The 20,875-nt window shown below is 49.0% G+C and overlaps 1 protein-coding gene across 1 annotated transcript in view; it reads left to right on the top strand.

The window, feature by feature from the left end:
- LOC139235170 (heparan-alpha-glucosaminide N-acetyltransferase-like) overlaps nucleotides 1-20,875 on the top strand; it is a 245,718-nt gene that overhangs the window by 158,932 nt on the left and 65,911 nt on the right. The window contains exons 10-13 of the mRNA XM_070866390.1: nucleotides 6,250-6,362; nucleotides 8,068-8,189; nucleotides 14,906-15,032; nucleotides 16,139-16,225. Coding sequence (XP_070722491.1) covers nucleotides 6,250-6,362; nucleotides 8,068-8,189; nucleotides 14,906-15,032; nucleotides 16,139-16,225 — 449 coding nt within the window. The remainder of the gene's footprint in view (nucleotides 1-6,249; nucleotides 6,363-8,067; nucleotides 8,190-14,905; nucleotides 15,033-16,138; nucleotides 16,226-20,875) is intronic.

Consider the following 20,875-nt stretch of genomic DNA (forward strand, 5'->3'; position numbering starts at 1 on the left):
TGGAGGGGGTACAGAGATGATTCACTAGGCTGATTCCGGAGATGAGAGGGTTACCTTATGATGATAGATTGAGCAGACTGGGTCTTTACTCGTTGGAGTTCAGAAGGATGAGGGGTGATCTTATAGAAACATTTAAAATAATGAAAGGGATAGACAAGATCGAGGCAGAGAGGTTGTTTCCACTGGTCGGGGAGACTAGAACTAGGGGGCACAGCCTCAAAATACGGGGGAGCCAATTTAAAACCGAGTTGAGAAGGAATTTCTTCTCCCAGAGGGTTGTGAATCTGTGGAATTCTCTGCCCAAGGAAGCAGTTGAGGCTAGCTCATTGAATGTATTCAAATCACAGATAGATAGATTTTTAACCAATAAGGGAATTAAGGGTAAGTGGAGCTGAGTCCACGGCCAGATCAGCCATGATCTTGTTAAATGGCGGAGCAGGCTCGAGGGGCTAGATGGCCTACTCCTGTTCCTAATTCTTATGTTCTTATGTTTATGTTCTCTACAATGTCTCGCCGTTCCTTCGCTCCGACCTCGCCGTTCCTCTGTTGCTTGCCGCCTCTCCTGCTGTACCTGCCCACGCTCCAATCAACGACCTTGATTTTGGTGACGTCCAATCCAGTCGCCCCTTCTCCAAGTGGTTGCCCTCCTGCATCAGCTCGCACTGCTCCCTGACGTGGCCTCCACCCTGCTCCCGGGCCGCCGCACCTCCGCTCCTGCCTACTGCGGGCAGTTCTGGTCACCACGTTACAGGAACGATGTGATTGCACGAGAGAGGGTACAGAGGAGATTTACCAGGATGTTGCCAGGACTGGAAAACTTTAGCGATGAGGAAAGATTGGATAGGCTGGGTTTGTTTTCCTTGGAACAGAGGAGGCTGAGGGAAGATTTAATTGAGGTGTATAAAATTATAAGGGTGGATAGAGTGGATAGGAAGAACCTATTTCCCTTAGCAGAGGGATCAATAACAATAGATTTAACGTAATTGGTGGGAGGATTAGAGGGGAGATGAGGAAATATTTCTTCACCCAGAAGGTTGTGGGGGTCTGGAACTCACTGCCTGAAAGGGTGGTAGAGGCAGAAACCCTCACCACATTTAAAAGGTACTTGGATGTGCACTTAAAGAACCGTAACCTACAGGGCTACGAACCAAGAGCTGTAAAGTGAGATTAGGCCGGCACGGATACGATGGGCCAAATAGCCTCCTTCAGTCTCGTAATTTTCTGTGATTCTATGATTGGCCATGAAATTGCACTGTAAAAATATCACACCCACTAATTCAAAGGAGGCTCAAACTCATTTAAAATAGTGGAAAAGGGAAATTGTAAATGAGGCGATGAAACCGGTTTGTGCACTGATATTCACGCAGTGTAATTCCTGGCCTTTGTGTATCGAGGAGGCAGTGGAAAGCACACTGAGAACAATCAGCACAAACAGAATAAACCTAGCGTAAACAATTAAAGTCATGATATTAAAGCTGTAGCATAGGTTAGAGTGCCGCTGTTGCAACCAGTAACTTACCAAGTGTGAGGTTTTGCTCTCCTTATTTAAGGAGGGATATACTTGCATTAGAGACAGTTCAGAGAAGGTTCAGGAGGTTGATTCCTGGGATGAGGGGGTTATCCTGTGAGGAAAGGTTGAGCAGGTTGGGCCTGTACTCATTGGAGTTTAGAAGAATGAGAGGTGACCTTATTGACACATAAGATTCTGAGGGGGCTTGATAGGGTAGATGCAGAGGCTGTTAACACATGTAGAGGCTGTTTCCCCTCGTGGGGGAATCTAGAACTAGTGGGCATAGTTTCAGAATGAAGGGTCGTTCATTTAAAATGGAGATGAAGAGGAATTTCTTCTCTCAGGGTCGTGATTCTTTGGAATTCTCTACCCCAGAGAGCTGTGGAGGCTGGGTCATTGAATATATTTAAGGCGGAGATAGACACATTTTTGAACGATAGGGGAGTCAAGTGCTAGGGGAGCGGGCAGGGAAGTGGAGTTGAGGCCAAGGTCAGATCAGCCATGATCTTATTAGAAGGGCAGAACTAATAAAACCAAATCACACAAAAGAAAGGAAACTTAATAAATGAAATCACCGGATTATTTCCAGTGTCGATTACACCCTCCATCTCCACGGTGCCCAACGGCCATGGAAGGCGGTTGGTCGGTTGCTTTTGGTGGCTTAATCGTGGATTAGAAAGTGGAGTTGAAGCTGAAGATCAGCCATGATCTTATTGAATGGTAGAGCAGGCTCAAGGGGCCGAATGGCCGACTCCTGCTCCTATTTCTTATGTTCTTATGAAATACTTTATTTAAATCAACTCTGGCTCTGACCATCTATGGGATTTGAATGTGTAAATCACAGTCACCAAGTTACATTAGCACCAGTGTTAATGTTATGTCTTATAGTGGCTGCAAAATGCAACTTTTACTTCGGAGGCTAATTGTTCATTCTGGCAGCTTGTTGGCTCGGTTTTCTGCCCTCCCCCACGTCCGTACTGTTACTCCCAGCGCACTTAAAACAAAAAAGAGCCTCAAAGCTCTCTTAGCTCGAGGTGAAAGGGGGGAGTCTGGGTCAGGGTCTGCACAGTGTTTAATCCCCTCTGTGCAGTGCCCGCTTGCGAACGGTGGCGAGGCCTGTGGATCAGGAGGGACCCCAGAGCTCCGAGAGATGTTTGGGGTTTAAACTCCTGGTGGGTTATATCTCAGGCAGGCCTCCGGTGAGATTCCAGACTTTCCACACCGTTTAGTTCCAAGGAGACAACTTCCCTGCCGCAGTAACATAGGTAGTTTGGATCAGGAGAAGAGGGTTAGTGGTTCTAGCCTCCACTTACAAACTGCCTATCGCATTCCTTACCATCATTCTAGAGCTCACAGCCCTCTTACAAACATGACATTTTTGCTCCTGATTGCAGGGTAAGCTCTGGTACCTTAAGCGATAAGGGAATAAGGGGTTATGGGGAGCGGGCACGGAAGTGGACCTGAGCCTTTTCGTAGAGGGTTGAGATCGGGGCCCAGGGGAGACGTGAGTTCGGGGCCCAGAAGGGCCCAGGGGCAGCATGGGTCAGCCCACACTGCAATATGTGTGTGCACTAGGTCCGTGCAGCAGAGCTGGTGTCCAATTGTCTTGGTTAACCCTTGCCACTGGATCAAGACCTCGCTCTGTCAAGCCCGTGTGGTGGCTGGTGTGCAACGGCCACCCCACGTTAAAAAAAATCCACGGCCAGGCATCTTCCACCCTTCAGGATGTAGTTCGGGATCCAGAATATTAGGTCCTTCATTGAAACACATGTGAACTCATCCCTTTTCGGCGTAGAAGCAAGTCATCCTCATTTCGAGGGACAGCCTATGATGATGATGGACCTGAGTCCATGATTGTATTGAATGGCGGAGCAGGCTCGAGGGCCCGTATGGCCTACTCCTGCTCCTATTTCTTATGTTGTCCAAGTGACCATTATTCACGTGCTGGCCTTGACAGTGCTGGTCAGTAAGCTAGTTGACTAGAGGGGGCGAGGGCATCATGACAAAGCCCAACTCTACCCTCACATGGTGACCATACATGGGCATGGCAGGAGGGAGGTACTGCAGGGAATTTAAATTGGGTGCAAGAAACACAGAAAGCGAGCATGCAGGTACAGCAAGCAATAAGGAAGGCAAATGGCATGCTGTCCTTTACTGCAAGGGGTTTGGAGTATAAGAGTAAGAAAGTCTTGCTACAATTGTACAGGGGCTTGGTGAGACCACACCTGTCGTACTGCGCACAGTTTTGGTCTCCTTATCGAAGGAAGGATATACGTGCCTTGGAGGCGGTACAACAGAGGTTCACTAGATTGATTCCTGGGATGAGAGGGCTGTCTTATGATGAGAGATTGAGTAGATTGGGCCAATACTCACTGGAGTTTAGAAGAATGAGAGGTGACCTCATTGAAACATACAAGTTTCTAAAGGGGATTGACAGGGTAAATGCTGAGAGGTTGTTTCCCCCGGGCTGGGGAGTCTAGAACTAGGGGGCACAGTCTCAGGATAAAGGGTCGGTCATTTAAGACAGAGATGAGGAGGAATTTCTTCACTCAGAGGGTCTTTGGAATTCTCTGCCTCAGCGGGGGCTGTGGATGCTGAGTCTCTGAATATATTCAAGGCTGAGATAGATAGAGTTTTGGAGTCTTGGGGGAATCAAGAGATATGGAGATCGGGTGGGAAAGTGGAGTTGAGGTCGGTGATCAGCCGAGGAGCTGTACGGCCTATTCCTGCTCCTATTTCTTATGTTCTTAATGACCAGCGTGGTCTCCTGGACTAGTTTCGATCGCCTAGATGGGTCAGAGAGGAACTTCCCAGATTTTTTTCCCAAATTGGCCTGGGTTTTCTTATCTATTATTTTGCCTGTCCCAGGAGATCATGTGGTTTCGGGTGGGGTGAAATGTATAAGTTGTGATACACAAGGTATTGCAATTGTGTGAGACTGACTCGATCTACTAGATGGTCTTTACCTGTCCGTCATTGTTTGTATGATCGTATATCCAGTGGGGGGTCACTGGTTGATGATCAGGAGTGGCAGGCCGGCCAACTACTTCCTCCCCAACTTAGGGAATCGAACAGCAATTGTAGCAACCCTACTGCCGCTTATGCCATGCAAGGTTGATGATCAAGAACATAAGAACATAAGAAATAGGAGCAGGGGTCGGCCATTTGGCCCCTCGAGCTTGCTCCGCCATTCAATAAGATCATGGCTGATCTGATCATGGACTCAGCTCCATTTCCCTGCCCGCTGCCCATAATCATTTACTCCCTTATCGCTCAAAAATCTGTCTATCTCTGCCTTAAATATATTCCATGACCCAGCCTCTCTGGAGCAGAGAATTCCACAGATTTACAACCCTCTGAGAGAAGAAATTCCTCCTCATCTCAGTTTTAAATGGGCGGCCCCTTATTCTAAGACTATGTCCCCTTGTTTTAGTTTCCCCTATGAGTGGAAATATCCTCTCTGCATCCACCTCGTCGAGCCCCCTCATGATCTTATATGTCTTAATAAGATCACCTCTCATTCTTCTGGGTACTGCAACTTGTCTTCTTGGCACGTCCTTATAGGATCATAAGTGTTTTTAGGGACTCGGTTCACAGACAACTGGAGGGACCAAACTAGGTCACATCACGCCATGTCACAGTGGGTTGGGCCTTCTACTCCATTACATATAGCAAATATTCTTCAGTGCTGTAATGTATGCAGCTGTGAGTATGCTCATGGGTTTGTAGAGTTGTTGACGGGCTGCTCTTGCACACTCTCTGCTTTGCCATCCTCATCTGCCATCCGGACACGCCATGGCGCACCATCTCACTGCCCGGAGGAGGCGGGGGTCCCCAATGGAGTTCTCTCTACGTGCGAGTCCTCCCTTTATTTATTGGGGACTTGGCCTGGAGGGTGGTGCACGGAGCAGTCCCGTGCAACAGGTTTTTTTAAGTCAGTTCACGGACTCCCAGGCCGCCTGCAATATCTGCGACTTTGGAATGGAATTTTTTATGGAATGTGTGAGGTTGCAGCCCCTGTTCCATTACGTGACGGGGCTGCTCCTCAAATTCTGGTTGCACTTCAGTCCCACACTCCTGATCTTTGGGCACTCTGTGCGGAGGGGAGCGGGCAGGTCGGAAGGCCTCCTCGTAGGACTGCTCCTGGGCACGGCCAAGGGGGCCATCAGCCGGTCCAGGCAGCGGGCGGTCGAGGGGGTCGTTCAGCCCGACTGCCTGCCTCTCTTCCGCGGTTACATCGGAGCCAGGGTGTCCATGGAGATGGAGCACACGGTGTCCGCTGGTACGCTCGCGGCCTTCCGCGAGAGGTGGGTGCCGGAGGGACTGGAATCACCCCCGGCAACCAAATTTTAATTTGACCGCTTAAAGTTTTGAAAACTTTTACTTGTTGATTTGTCGGTTCTTGTGCCCCTTTCATAAGGGGGCACTTGATTTAAAAGTTTTTAAAAAATAGTTGCAGATCTGTTGCGTTGTGAGTGGCTCAGCCAGTCACGTGCTGTTCACAAGGCTCAATAAAACCCCAGCCAGTTGAGTCTAGGTCCTCCACGATGAGCTATGCAGTTGTGAGCCTAGTGGATGAACTGGTAATGTGTAGTGTAATTGTTAAACCTTTGTTAATAAACCAACTAGTTCTTAATAGCAATGTGTTGCTATGAATTCTTAAGCAAAGAACCCACGAAGCAAGTACGTAACGGATATCATTCACAGGAAGTTATGACGTCTCTCTTCTTTCTTCACAGTATCGTGGGAAAGAGCCAGAATCCCTGGGGTCCTGCAGCGTCTTGGATTCACGTACTTTGTCGTTGCTGTGATGGAAACTTGTTGCGCTAAACGGGAACTGAATCCATTCACGGTGAGAAATTCTGCGCGATGATAGACTGAGCAACATTGCCATGGGATCTCATGCTTGCTCCCCGGAGCTGATTGCATTCCATCAGTGACGGTGGTTTTACGAGGCGAGTGATTGGTTACCGCTCACAACCTTTCAGAAAGCGACACCTTCACTGCCTCCGTGACAGGTTATGCAGAGCAGAGCCTCAGCTGTGTGCAAAGCCGCAAAATGCCACAGCTCAGCAAACCACTCGGCTTATTCATGATCTATTTTGGTCATAACCAATACTTCATGATGTTTTACCACCAGACTAATACCGAGCGGATTAAAAGGATGACGCGTGCTCCAGGAAAGGGCTTCGGAACTGCCTTGCCCTGGAATCTACTATCTCAGATCGTAGCTCTGTGAAGATCTGTGTTTTTTAAGCCATCCCAAACAGGGTTAATGCTGAGAAGGTGTCTCCCCTGGCTGGGGAGTCGAGAACACGGGTCACCGTCTCAAAATAAAGACTCAGCCATTTAGGACTGAGAGGAGGTGAAATTTCTTCACTCAAAGGGTTGTGAATCAGTTGTTGAGTGTATTCAAATCAGAGGTCAATACATTTTGGGGAACGAAGGAAACCAAGGAATATGGGGATAGTGCGGGAAGTGGAGTTGTGGTTGAAGATCAGCCGTGATCTTGTTGAAGGGCCAAATGGCCTGCTCCAGCTCCTATTTCTTCTGTTCTTATGTTCAAATACATAAAAAAAGAAGTCAAGTGCTTTGGCCTCTGGCTGGTTTCTCAATCGGAGTTCCCATTTCTGTTTTTTTAAATTCATTCATGGGATGTGGGCGTCGCTGGCATTTATTGCCCATCCCTAATCGACCTCGAGAAGGTGGTGGTGAGCCGCCTTCTTGAGCCGCTGCAGTCCGTGTGGTGAAGGTGCTCCCACAGTGCTGTTAGGGAGGGAGTTCCAGGATTGTGACCCAGCGACGATGAAGGAACGGCCGATATATTTCCAAGTCAGGATGGTGTGTGACTGGGAGGGGAACGTGGAGGTGATGGTGTTCCCATGCGCCTGCTGCCCTTGTCCTTCTAGGTGGTAGAGGCCGCGGGTTTGAGAGACCCTAAAGCGAGATCGGCTGGAATCTCGATTTCTCTTAATGCACAGTTGATGCTGTCAACTGAGGTCCTCAATGTAAGTACAAGTTGTATCTCTCCAGTCCGGGACTCTCTGGTTCGGGACTATCCCTGATCCGGCATCATTCCCGGTTGGGGGGGAGCGGTCACGACCCGCGCTGTGTCGTGGGGCTGGCTGCTCCTCTTCTCTCCACTGCCTTGCGATGTTCCCTCCTTGGTCGGGTCGGCACAGAAAGGGAGAGAGGAACATGGCGGCTGACTGAGGTTGTCGAAGCTGGGCCTGAAAAATACTGCGCAGTAGGCTTCTGCGCCGCGCATGCTCAGAGCACGGCCAGGTCGTTGTCAGCAGTGGTGTAAGTCTAGGGTATTGCTGACAACGCTAGGGTCAGCGTGACCTCCCATGGTCTGGAGCATTCTCTGATCCAGCACCGGTCGGGTCCCAAGGGTGCCGGACTGGAGAGGTACAACCTGTACTCTGAAACACACTCCACCCTTCATGCCATCTGCTGCGGGACCATAATCCACGATGCCTTTTATCTTGCACGTATTTGCGTGTTTAATTTTGAGAACTTCTATCTTTTCATGCACCTTATGATTATACCCTTAGGACCGCATTTGGGCCCCGGTTAGGGATATTCTGATCTACTGGCCTGAGTGGATATTTATGGTCTTACTGGAAACACTGTGGCTGTGCCTAACCTTCCTCCTACGTGTCCCAGGATGTCCCAGGTAAGTACCGTCTGGGATGGGGTAACCAACATTGCTTTGAACATGTAAGATACCCACTGGATATGATGTTTATCCAATCAGCATGACTAACTAACTTTAAGTCTTAGACACAAAAGGGCTAAATGCCTGCTCAAAGGACCACGCACGCATATCGAGAATATGTGGGCACGATGCCCTTGGTTTTCCATTCATTAGTTTTAATAACACAGGATGGGGAGTGTGTGGTGGGGTGGGGGGAGGGAAGTGCACCACCTGAAGGGTGCAAGAGGGGATATAAACTCAAGAAAGTTGCAGAGATAGGGTGGGGCAAGACCATGGAGGGATCTGAGACAAGATATTGTATTTATATAGCGCCTTTAACGTAGTGAAACTTCGCAAGGCGATTCACACGAGATAAAAAATTTGACACCGACTCACATAAGGAGAAATTAGGGCAGGTGATCAAAAGCTTGGGCAAAGAGGTAGGTTTTAACGAGCGTCTTGAAGGAGGAAAGAGAGGCAGAGAGGCGGAGAGGTTTAGGGAGGGAGTTCCAGAGCTTGGGGCCCAGGCAGCTGAAGGCACGGCCACCGATGGTTGAGCGATCACAATCAGGGATGCTCAAGGGGGCAGAATTAGAGAAGCGCTGACATCTCGGTGGGGGGGGTTGTGGGGCTGGAGGAGATTACAGAGATAGGGAGGGGCGAGGGCCATGGAGGGATTTGAAAATGAGGAAGAGAATTTTGCAGGGATGAAGATTTTAAATTCAGGACTTTCTCCCGGCTGTTTCACACTCCTGAAATATTGAAATTGTCACACATGAGGCTGAGAGAGTGGCTGTGCGTCTCCTGAATAATCGAAATCGGTCACAGTAATGAGGCAACTAGTCAAACCGATGCAGGCCTTGTGTGATTTATACTGCCGCACAAGCCAATGTTCTCGGGCCTGCCTCACTGCCTCCCCTGTATCATCTCTTTCCCCGTGCCGGGAATTTCGGATGGTCAGGTCTTGCAAGTCTCACTCGGCTGCTGTGGGAGCTCAGGACACTTGACGAGCTGCTCCTTATGATTGATTGCCTCACATTACTGAGCTTGCCCAGGGATATTAGATAATCATATTCTGTCACACACAATAGGCTGGGCAGAATGAGAGGGCATCCATCTTGAGGGCCGTTCAGCCCAGAGGTGTGCCACATTTAATCTAGAATTTCCTTTATGATCTTTTTTGTTCTCTCTTTCAATATAAAAGCCCCAGAAGCTACAGAACGCATTTGCACACAGCGTGAATGTGTAGACACGAATTTAAAAATAATTTCTAAGCTCTGGACATCTATCTGAACAAAATAATACTTTTCCGTGTCATTGAGGCAAAGTTCTCCACATCTTCATCTCTTCACTCTGATCCTCTGGCCAAGTTTGTTTTCTTTTTTTCGAGTGTCTCCTCCCCTGCTCACCCCCATCCCCTGCCCCCCTCCTGCACACTTCCCCCATCCTCTGCTCTCTCTCCCCCTCGTTCTCTCCCCCCCCATTCTCTCCCCCTCCTTGCTCCCTCCCCCTCGTGCTCTCTCCCGCGCTCTCTCCCCCTCGCTCTCACCCCCTCGCTCTCACCACCTCGCTCTCACCCCCTCGCGCTCCACCCCTGCTCGCTCTCCCCCCCTGCTCTCTCTCTCCCCCCCCGCTCTCTTCCCCCCTGCTCTCTCTTCCCCCTGCTCTCTCTCCCCCCTGCTCTCTCTCCCCCCCGCTCTCTCTTCCCCCTGCTCTCTCTCCCCCCTGCTCTCTCTCCCCCCCGCTCTCTCCCGCCCCACGCTCTCCCCCGCCCCTGGCTCTCTCCCCCCCTGCTCTCTCTCCCCCCCCCCAGCTCTCTCCCCCCCCCCCGCTCTCTCCCCCCCCTGTCTCCCCCCCCGCTCTTTCTCCCCCCCCGCACTTTCTCCGCCCGATCTCTCTCTCCCCCCTGATCTCTCCCCCCTCCTGCTCTCTCCCCCCCTACTCTCTCTCCCCCCTGCTCTCTCTCCCTCCTGCTCTCTCTCTCCCCCACACTCTTTCCCCCCTGATCTCTCTCTCCCCCCGATCTCTCTCTTCCCCCTGATCTCTCTCTCCCCCTGCTCTCTCCCCCCCCCACCGCTCTCTCTCCCCCTCGCTCTCTCTCCCCCTCGCTCTCTCTCCCCCTTGCGCTCTCTCCCCTGTAAAGTCCTGTCCCCTCAGTACAGATTCACACGAGGCATGTAGTGAAGTCAAGGTCACTCTGGACCTGCACCTTTATTTCACAGTTCTGGAATGCTGCACTTGCCTGAGACCTGCCCTTATATGTCTCTTGCAAGTGCACCCCCGGTGGTAAGGTATGCTGGTGGTTACAGGTCATATCTTATTACAGTCATGTATAGCATGTTAGGATACAGTTATATATAATAATGTAAGATACATGACATCCTCCCCCCCGCTCTCTCTCCCCCCAGCTCTCTCCCGCCCCACGCTCTCCCCCCACCGCGCTCTCCCCCCCCCGCTCTCTCCCCCCCACCCCACCGCGCGCTCTCTCCCCCCAGCTCTCTCCCACCCCCCCGCTCTCTCTTCCCCCGCTCTCTCTCCCCCCTGCTCTATCTCCCCCCGCTCTCTCTCCCCCCAACTCTCTCTTCCCCCCGCTCTCTCTCTCCCCGCTCTCTCTCCCCCCTGCTCTATCTCCCCCCCGCTCTCTCCCCCCCAACTCTCTCTTCCCCCCACTCTCTCTCCCCCAGCTCTCTCTCCCCCCAGCACTCTCTGCCCCCGCTCTCTCTCTCTCCCCGCTCTCTCTCCCCCAGCTCTCTATCCCCCCGCTCTCTCTATCCCCCCGCTCTCTCCCCCCAACACTCTCTCCCCCCAGCTCTTTCTCCCCCCAGCTCTCTCTGCCCCCGCTCTCTCTCTTCCCCCACTCTCTCTCCCCAGCTCTCTCTCCCCAGCTCTCTCTCCCCCCAGCTCTCTATCCCCCCGCTCTCTCTCTCTCCTCCCGCTCTCTCTCCCCCAGCTCTCTCTCCCCCCAGCTCTCTATTCCCCCTGCTCTCTCTCTCTCCCCCAGCTCTCTCTCCCCCCAGCTCTCTATCCCCCCCCGCTCTCTCTCTCCCCTCGCTCTCTCTCCCCCAGCTTTTTCTCCTTGCTCTCTTCCCCCGCCCCCACCCCGGTTCTCTCTCCCTCCCCCCCCCCAGCTCTCTCTCTCTCCCCCTGCTCTTTCTCTCTCCCCCCGCATGAGGTCAGAACCTTCAGGTAATCAGGTTCTGCAGTGAGGCTTTAAGCCCAGGCCCTGTCTGCCTGGTTGGATCATTAATAAAGCTGTTTGAAAAATGTTGGGGCTAGTATTCTGGAAACATGAGGAACTTTGGGCCAAAGGGTCATCTCCATCTAAACCCAGCTTGTGATTTTGTGGTTAAAGGCCATCTTTTCAATGTAGACTTCAGCTTTCTCTCTTTCTCCCCCCGCTCTCTCTCTCCCCCCCGCTCTCTCTCTGCCCCCCTCCCCGCTCTCTCCTCCCCCTCTCTCTCTCTCTCTCTCCCCCCTCGCTCCTTCTCCCTCCTCGCCGCCTCCCCCGCCACCCCCCCCCCCCCCAGCCACCCCATGCCCTGTTCCCAATCATGGGGGGTGCAGCGCTAAGGGAAGCATTGTACACCTGTCTTAGGCGCTGACATGGGAAATCCCGATCTAAAGAGCCAGGCCGGGATCGCTCCGAGAGATGCCTGGCGGGAGAAGCCCTGTCCCACACAAACATTCCCAAAACATTTCCCACGCCACCACAACATTAATCGCAAAAAAATGTTCAAGAAAAAAACAATCACGCTTACCCGAGGAGTCCATTCTTCACCCCTCCACTGTGGGTATGGCTGGACCGCCTGATTTCCCGGGGCGTTCATGGCGGGGTGCACGGCGGGGCGTACGGATCGGGCGGGAGGTCAAAACTCGCGCCGGAGTCGCGACCGGGGGCGGTGCACACCGGGCGCAGCTCTTCCGGGCACCGCCGCTTCGCGCCGCCGCCAAACCCGACCCGAGGATCGCCGCGGGGCGCTGGAGGCTGACTGATCGGCCAGGAGACCTCACCCCCGCCATTGCCGCGGTGAAAAACGGTGCGCAGAAGACCCGAAAATCTACCCCCAGTGTCTACGTCGAAAAGATGGGCTTTAACCACAAAATCACAAGCTGGGTTTCGATGGAGATGACCCTTTGGCCCAAAGTTCCTCAGGTTTCCAGAATATTAGCCCCAACATCTTTCGAACAGCTTTATTAATGACCCAACCAGGCAGACAGGGCCTGGGCTTAAAGCCTCACTGCAGAACCTGATTACCTGAAGGTTCTGACCTGATGCCATCCCCTCCTTCCATTGCCTCCTCCAGTGTGAACGTTTGATTCCCCTTGCTGTACTTGTATCTGTTTGGAATCAGTTTGCCCACTTAGCTGCTCTTTAGCGATCCCAGGCACCATGAAATCTTTCCAATAACTTAGCCAGTTGGACGATATCCAAGCGCTGCACCCTGTGAAGATGTAATGAGAACAAAATAATTTATACACTTGATGTTTGTTTACTGGGCTTGTTTTTTTATTACTGTTGGACTAAAGTGTTGTCAGAGCAAAATGAGGTCCCGTCTGCTCTCTCAGGCGGAGGTAAAAGATCCCACGGCCTTTATTTCGAAGAAGAGCAGGGGAGTTCTTCCCCGGTGTCCTGGCCAATATTTCTCCCTCAATCAACATGCCAAAAAAACAGATTATCTGGGTCATTATCACATTGCTGTTTGTGGGAGCTTGCTGTGCGCAAATTGGCTGCTGTGTTTCCCACATTACAACAGTTACTGCACTCCAAAAGTACTTCATTGGCTGTAAAGCGCTTTGGAGTGTCCGGTGGACGTGAAAGGCGCTATATAAATGCAAGTCTTTCTTTCTTTTCTCAATAACATTTGAGATTTTGCTTTAAACTCCCAAACTCCTCCTTGAAGGAGCTTTGTTTTATCTTAATCAATCCATTGTAACTTTGTTCGACATGTCTCGGTTGTTTTACACGCACATTAGATGACAATAACAACAACTTGTATTTATATAGCGCCTTTAACGTAGTAAAGCTTTCCAAGGCGCTTCAAGGTGCGATTATCAAGCACAATTTGACACCAAACCACAAAAGGAGAAATTAGGACAGTTGAGGTAGGTTTTAAGGAGCATCTTAAAGGAGGAAAGAGGTGTAGAGAGGCAGAGAGGTTTAGGGAGGGAGTTCCAGAGCTTGGGGCCCAGGCAGCTGAAGGCACGGCCACCAATGGTGGAGTGATTATAATCAGGGATGCTCAAGAGGTCAGATTTAGAGGAGCGCAGACATCTCAGGCGGCGGGGGGGGGTGTTGTGAGGAGATTACAGAGATAGGGAGGGGCGAGGCCATGGAGATATTTGAAAACAAGGATGAGAATTTAAAAATCAACGCTTTGCTTAACTGGGAGCCAATGTAAGTCAGTGAGCACAGGGGATGATGGGTGAGCGGGACTTGGTGCGAGTTAGGACACGGGCAGAGTTTTGGATGACCTCAAGTTTACAGGATGTATCTCCCTCATTAGTGCGTACAGTTTTCTTATTAACCCGAGACCTGTGCTGGAAATTTACAAAATTTTAAAAAGTTAATCCTCCCCTAGTTGCACCTCCACTATGGGAGTGTAATTACCGAGACAAGTTTGCATGGACAGTGTCCTCAAAGATTAATTTGTAATGGAAACAGTTAACCGGAAGTCTGTGTAGATGCAAGATTTTGTATTTACTCTTATCTTACTTCAGAGGCTGTTTCTAACTGTGACACTTAGCTCGAATACATCTAAACAGGAGGTATAGGGATTAATGTATTTGCTTCATGGGTTCTTTGCTTAAGAATTCATCGCAACGCATTGCTATTGAGCACTAGTTGGTTTATTAACAAAAGTTTAACAATCACACTACACATTACCAGTTCATCCACCAGGCTCACAACAGCATCATCATCATCATCATCATCATAGGCAGTCCCTCGAAATCGAGGAAGACTTGCTTCCACTCTAAAAGCGAGTTCTCAGGTGACTGTACTGTCCAATACAGGAATTACAGTCTCTGTTACAGGTGGGACAGACAGTGGTTGAAGGAAAGGGTGGGTGGGGAGTCTGGTTTGCCGCACGCTCCTTCCGCTGCCTGCGCTTGTTTTCAGCATGCTCTCGGCAACGAGACTCGAGGTGCTCATCGCCCTCCCGGATGCTCTTCCTCCACTTAGGGCAGTCTTTGGCCAGGGACTCCCAGGTGTCGGTGGGGATGTTGCATTTTATCAGGGTGGCTTTGAGGGTGTCCTTGAAACGTTTCCTCTGCCCACCTGGGGCTCGCCTGCCGTGTAGGAGTTCCGAGCAGAGCGCTTGCTTTGGGAAGTCTTGTGTTGGGCAGGCGGACAATGTGGCCCGTCCAATGGAGCTGGCCGAGTGTGGTCCGTGCTTCGTTGCTGGGGATGTTGGCCTGATTGAGAACACTGACGCTATCTCACATAGAACACTTACCTCTTCGTGAATGACCTGGACTCAACTGACTGGGGTTTTATTGAGTCTTGTGAACATCACGTGACTGGCTAAGCCACTCACAATGCAACAGCTCCACAATCCTGTGAGCATACTCACGGGTGCATACGTTACATAGGGTATCCCGGGAGTTATTAGAATTAGGATGTACCCAATCATTTTACATTGGAAGACAGATTTAGAGCTCAACCCTGGCTTATGTCACTCTGATTGATTTTACAGAGGTTATCTTGGAGCGGGAGGACTAGGCGATGAAGGGAAATTCACAAACTGTACTGGTGGGGTGGCAGGCTACATTGACAAATTGGTGCTTGGCACTAATCACATCTACAACTGGCCCACATGCAAGGTAATGTCTCTTTGGTGCCCGTGGTCTGAACTAGAGATGAACTGAACTGAAACAGGAAAATGCTGGATGAGCTGAGGCGAGGGCGGAGACGGGCGATGTTACGGAGGTGGAAATAGGCGGTCTTGGTTATGCTGCGGATAGATGGTTGAAAGCTCATTGTGGGAAAATTTAGGCCAAATGTGTTGAGTAAAAGCGGGAACATGTGGGATAGACTTCCGGCAAGGGCGCTGGAAGAACCTGACAGCATCCAACAAAGTGGACAATTTCTTGTCAGCAAATAGAATTCAGAGTTATTACATTTTGGAAACGCATCAAGGTAATCTTGTGAGAAGTTGGATGGGGACTGTTATGTATGTAACCCTAGGCAACCTGTATCAGATCGCCTCCAGAGGGCCTACCTGTTGGAGTCCCAAGGGATCCCAGCATCCCTTGGGAGCACTGTATAAAAGCAGGTCTCCCATGCTGTACCTGCACTCTGGAGTTTGAATAAAGGAGCTGAGGTCACAGTTACTCATGTCTACCGTACTCAGTTGCATTACTTTATTATGAGCATAACAGGGACCAATGATGCACTCCTACCTGAGGACAGTTACTATGAAACAGCACAATGTTTTCAACTTGACCTGTGCTTTTACTTATTAGAATACAGGTACTTATTTCAGAATAAGGGGTGGCCCATTTTAGAAGGAGATGAAGAGGGTGGTGAATCTTTGGAACGCTCTACCCCAGAGAGCTGTGGAGGTTGGGTCATTGAATATATTTAAGGTGGAGATAGACAGATTCTTGAGCGATAGGGGAGTCAAGGATTATGGGGAACAGGCAGAGAAAGTGGAGTTGAGGCCAAGATCAGATCAGCCATGATCTTATTGAATGGCGGAGCAGGCTCGAGGGGCCGAATGGCCGACTCCTGCTCCTTCTTATGGTCTTATGTGTCACATTTTTAGAAAATATTAGCAGAAACTTTCCAAATAAGTTCATAGCAATCCAAAGAGCATTTGACCATGGGACCTGTCAGAATGCGGGTCAGTGAATTGATGGTTTGAATGTCTTGACACCTGTGAATGATGTGAATTACCCTCCATTCCCATATTTATCTTTCATTTCAGGAATTGTACCGCACTACTGAGCCTTTCGATCCAGAAGGAATCCTGGGAACCATCAACTCGGTTCTAATGGCATTTATAGGATTGCAGGTAAGACTGATGAGCAAAGGCCACCAAAGCTCACCAACATCAATAACTATTTCACCCAAAAAATGAGTTTTCCCCAACTCAAAAGTTCTAGTGCAGGAAAGTCGGATCACACTTTAGATCATTGTGGTACAATAACTTTCTACCGTGAGATAAGTTATACATGAGTTTTATGAGGAAAATCAGCTTTTTATGAAATATGTCGGATGACCCAGGGAGTTGGATATCAGTCTTTCACATGAGTACTTGGTTTCATGTGTCAGCCGTGCCTCAGTGGGCAACACACTCGTCTCTGAGTCAGAAGATTGTGGGTTCAAGTCCCACTCCAGGGACTTGAGCAAAAAACTCTAGACTGACACTCCAGTGCAATGCTGAGGGAGCACCGCACTGTCGGAGGTGCTGCCTTTCGGATGAGATGTTAAACTGAGGCTCTGTCTGCTCTCTCAGGTCGAAGTAAAAGATCCCATGACACTATTTTGAAGAAGAGCAGGGGAGTTATCCCTGATGTCCTGGGGCCAATGTTTATCCCTCAGTCAACATAACCAAAACTGATTATCTGGTCATTACCACATTGCTGTTTGTGGGAGTTTGCTATGCATAAATTGGCTGCTGTGTTCCCCACATTACAACATTGACCACACTTCAAAAGTACTTCATTGGCTGTAAAGCGCTTTGGGACATCTGGTGGTTGTGAAAGGTGCTTTATAAATGTAGATCTTTCTTTTATGAGTCCTTGGTTCAAAATCATGGGATGATAATCTGGCTATGAATGTCCAATGTGAAATGAGGTTGGCTTCCTCAATCCTTGTGGCCACGTGTCTGCAACAGAAAACCACCCCCAATTTGCACCAGTGCACATTAAATTGGTTCAGCGAAGGCCCACCAAAACTGGTCCCAAGTAGAAATGCATGGGTTATGAAGGAAGATTGGAGAAACTGCTTTCAAACCTGGAAAATAATGCAGATAAGAGGGGACCTCACTGATGTTTATACAATATGAAATTGTATAGATATGAAGAACAACAACAACTTGCATTTATATAGCGCGTTTAATGATCCAAGACCCAATCAATAACAAGGATGGCAAGCCAAAGGCTGACATGTTAGGAGCAGTACATAAAAGCTAGATAAGAGATGTTTTTTAAGGCGGAAACAGATGTGGAGAGGCAGAGGGGTTTACATTTACAGAGTGTTATGTCTATAATGTACTTATGAATGACTCCACAAGGCAATGTGTTGTACTTGAACTGTAGTGACCTTGGTCCTTTATTCCAAATTCCAGAGTGCTGTGCAAACATGGTGTGCAGCCTTTTATACAAGGCCCTGCACCAGGGCAGGAAACCCGTGGCCTCCACCAGTTGTACCCTCTAGTGGTGCCAGCATGTATGTACACGGTGTGAACCTTATTGAAAGTACATCAGGTAAACAAGTCTCCATCTTATACAATCTCACAGTGACTATGTCATAGAAACATAGAAACATAGAAAATAGGTGCAGGCGTAGGCCATCCGGCCTTCAAGCCTGCATCACCATTCAATAAGATCATGGCTGATCATTCCCTCAGTACCCCTTTCCTGCTTTCTCTCCATACCTCTTGATCCCCTTAGCCGTAAGGGCCATATCTAACTCCCTCTTGAATAAATCCAATGAACTGGCATCAACAACTCTCTGCAGCAGGGAATTCCACAGGTTAACAACTCTCTGAGTGAAGAAGTTCCTCCTCAACTCAGTCCTAAATGGCCTACCCCTTATCCTAAGACGGTGTCCCCTGGTTCTGGACTTCCCCAACATCGGGAACATTCTACCCGCATCTAACCTGTCCTGTCCCGTCAGAATCTTATATGTTTCTATGAGATCCCCTCTCATCCTTTTAAACTCCAATGTATAAAGGCCCAGTTGATCCAGTCTCTCCTCATATGTCAGTCCTGCCATCCTGGAATCAGTCTGGTGAACTTTCGCTGCACTCCCTCAATAGCAAGAACGTCCTTCCTCAGATTAGGAGACCAAAACTGAACACAATATTCCAGGTGAGGCCTCACCAAGGCCCTGTACAACTGCAGTAAGACCTCCCTGCTCCTATACTCAAAACCCCTAGCTATGAAGGCCAACTTACCATTTGCCTTCTTCACCGCCTGCTGTGCCTGTATGCCAACTTTCAGTGACTGATGAACCATGACACCCAGGTCTCGTTGCACCTCCCCTTTTCCTAATCTGCCGCCATTCAGATAATATTCTGTCTTTGAGTTTTTGCCCCCAAAGTGGATATCCACACTATACTGCATCTGCCATGCATTTGCCCACTCACCTAACCTGTCCAAGTCACCCTGCAGCCTCCTAGCGTCTCCTTCACAGCTCACACCGCCACCATGTTTAGAGTCATCTGCAAACTTGGAGATATTACACTCAATTCCTTCATCCAAATCATTGATGTATATTGTAAAAGCCGCGGTTCCAGCACTGAGCCCTGCGGCACTCCACTAGTCACTGTCTGCCATTCTGAAAAGGACCCGTTTATCCCGACTCTCTGCTTCCTGTCTGCCAACCATTTCTCTATCCATGTCAGTATATAACGCCCAATACCATGTGCTTTGATTTTGCAAACCAATCTCTTGTGTGGGACCCTGTCAAAAGTCTTTTGAAAGTCCAAATACACCACATCCATTGGTTCTCCCTTGTCCGCTCTGCGAGTTACATAATCAAAAAATTCCAGAAGATTCGTCAAGCATGATTGCCCCCTCATAAATCCATGCTGACTTGGACCGATCCTGTCACTGCTTTCCAAATGCGCTGCTATTTCATCCTTAATAATTGATTCCAACATTTTCCCCACTACTGATGTCAGGCTAACTGGTCTAACGTGGCTAACAAGTGAAATTAAGGATCGTGTTAAATCCAAGGAAGAGGCATATAAATTGGCCAGAAAATGCAACAAACCTAAGGACTGGGAGAAATTTAGAATTCAGCAGAGGAGGACAAAGGGTTTAATTAAGAGGGGAAAAATAGAATACATAGAACAAGCTTGCTGGGAACATAAAAACTGACTGCAAAAGCTTCTATAAATATGTGAAGAGAAAAAGATTAGTGAAGACAAACGTAGGTCTCTTGCAGTCGGATTCAGGTGAATTTATAATGGGGAACAAATAAATGGCAGATCAATTGAACATATACTTTGGTTCTGTCTTCACGAAGGAAGACACAAATAACCTTCCGGAATTACTTTCTCTCTCCCTCCCTTTTTAAAAAGTGGTGTTACATTAGCTACCCTCCAGTCCATAGGAACTGATCCAGATTCGATAGACTGTTGGAAAATGATCACCAATGCATACTATTTCTAGGGCCACTTCCTTAAGCACTCTGGGATGCAGACGATCAGGCCCGAGGGATTTATCGGCCTTTAATCCCATCAATTTCCCTAACACAATTTCCCGCCGAATAAGGATATCCTTCGGTTCCTCCTTCTCACTAGACCTTCGGTCCCCTAGTACTTCCGGAAGGTTATTTGTGTCTTCCTTCATGAAGACAGAACCAAAGTATATGTTCAATTGATCTGCCATTTCTTTGTTTCCCATTATAAATTCATCTGAATCCGACTGCAAGAGACCTATGTTTGTCTTCACTAATCTTTTTCTCTTCACATATTTATAGAAGCTTTTGCAGTCAGTTTTTATGTTCCCGGCAAGCTTGTTCTCGTACTCTATTTTCCCCCTCTTAATTAAACCCTTTGTCCTTCTCTGCTGAATTCTAAATTTCTCCCAGTCCTTAGGTTTGTTGCATTTTCTGGCCAATTTATATGCCTCTTCCTTGGATTTAACACTATCCTTAATTTCCCTTGTTAGCCACGGTTGAGCCAACTTCCCCGTTTTATTTTTACTCCAGACAGGGATGTACAATTGCTGAAGTTCATCTATGTGATCTTTAAATGTTTGCCATTGCTTATCCACCATCAACCCTTTAAGTATCATTTGCCAGGCCATTCTAGCCAATTCACGCCTCATACCGTCGAAGTTACCTTTCCTTAAGTTCAGGACCCTAGATTCCGAATTAACTGTGTCACTCTCCGTCTTAATAAAGAATTCTACCATGTTATGGTCACTCTTCCCCAAGGGGTCTCGCACAACAAGATTGCTAATTAGTCCTTTCTCATTACACACCTCCCAGTCGAGGATGGCCAGCTCCCTAGTTGGTTCCTCGACATATTGGTCTAGAAAACCATCCCTAATGCACTCCAGGAAATCCTCCTCCACCGCATTGCTACCAGTTTGGTTAGCCCAATCAATATGTAGATTAAAATCACCCATGCTAACTGCTGTATTTGCATGCATTGTCCTGCATCCCTAATTTCTTGTTTGATGCTGTCCCCAACCTTACTACAACTGTTTGGTGGTCTGTACACAACTCCCACTAGCGTTTTCTGCCCCTTGGTATTCCGTAGCTCCATCCATACCGATTCCACATCATCCAAGCTAATGTCCTTGCTTACTATTGCATTAATTTCCTCTTTAACCAGCAACGCCATCCCGCCTCCTTTTCCTTTCTGTCTCTCCTTCCTAAATGTTGAATACCCCTGGATGTTGAGTTCCCAGCCTTGGTCATCCTGGAGCCATGTCTCCGTGATGCCAATTACATCATATCCATTAACTGCTACCTGCGCAGT

The sequence above is a fragment of the Pristiophorus japonicus genome, chromosome 22 (genome assembly GCF_044704955.1).
Source record: "Pristiophorus japonicus isolate sPriJap1 chromosome 22, sPriJap1.hap1, whole genome shotgun sequence".
Taxonomy (NCBI): Eukaryota; Metazoa; Chordata; class Chondrichthyes; family Pristiophoridae; genus Pristiophorus; species Pristiophorus japonicus.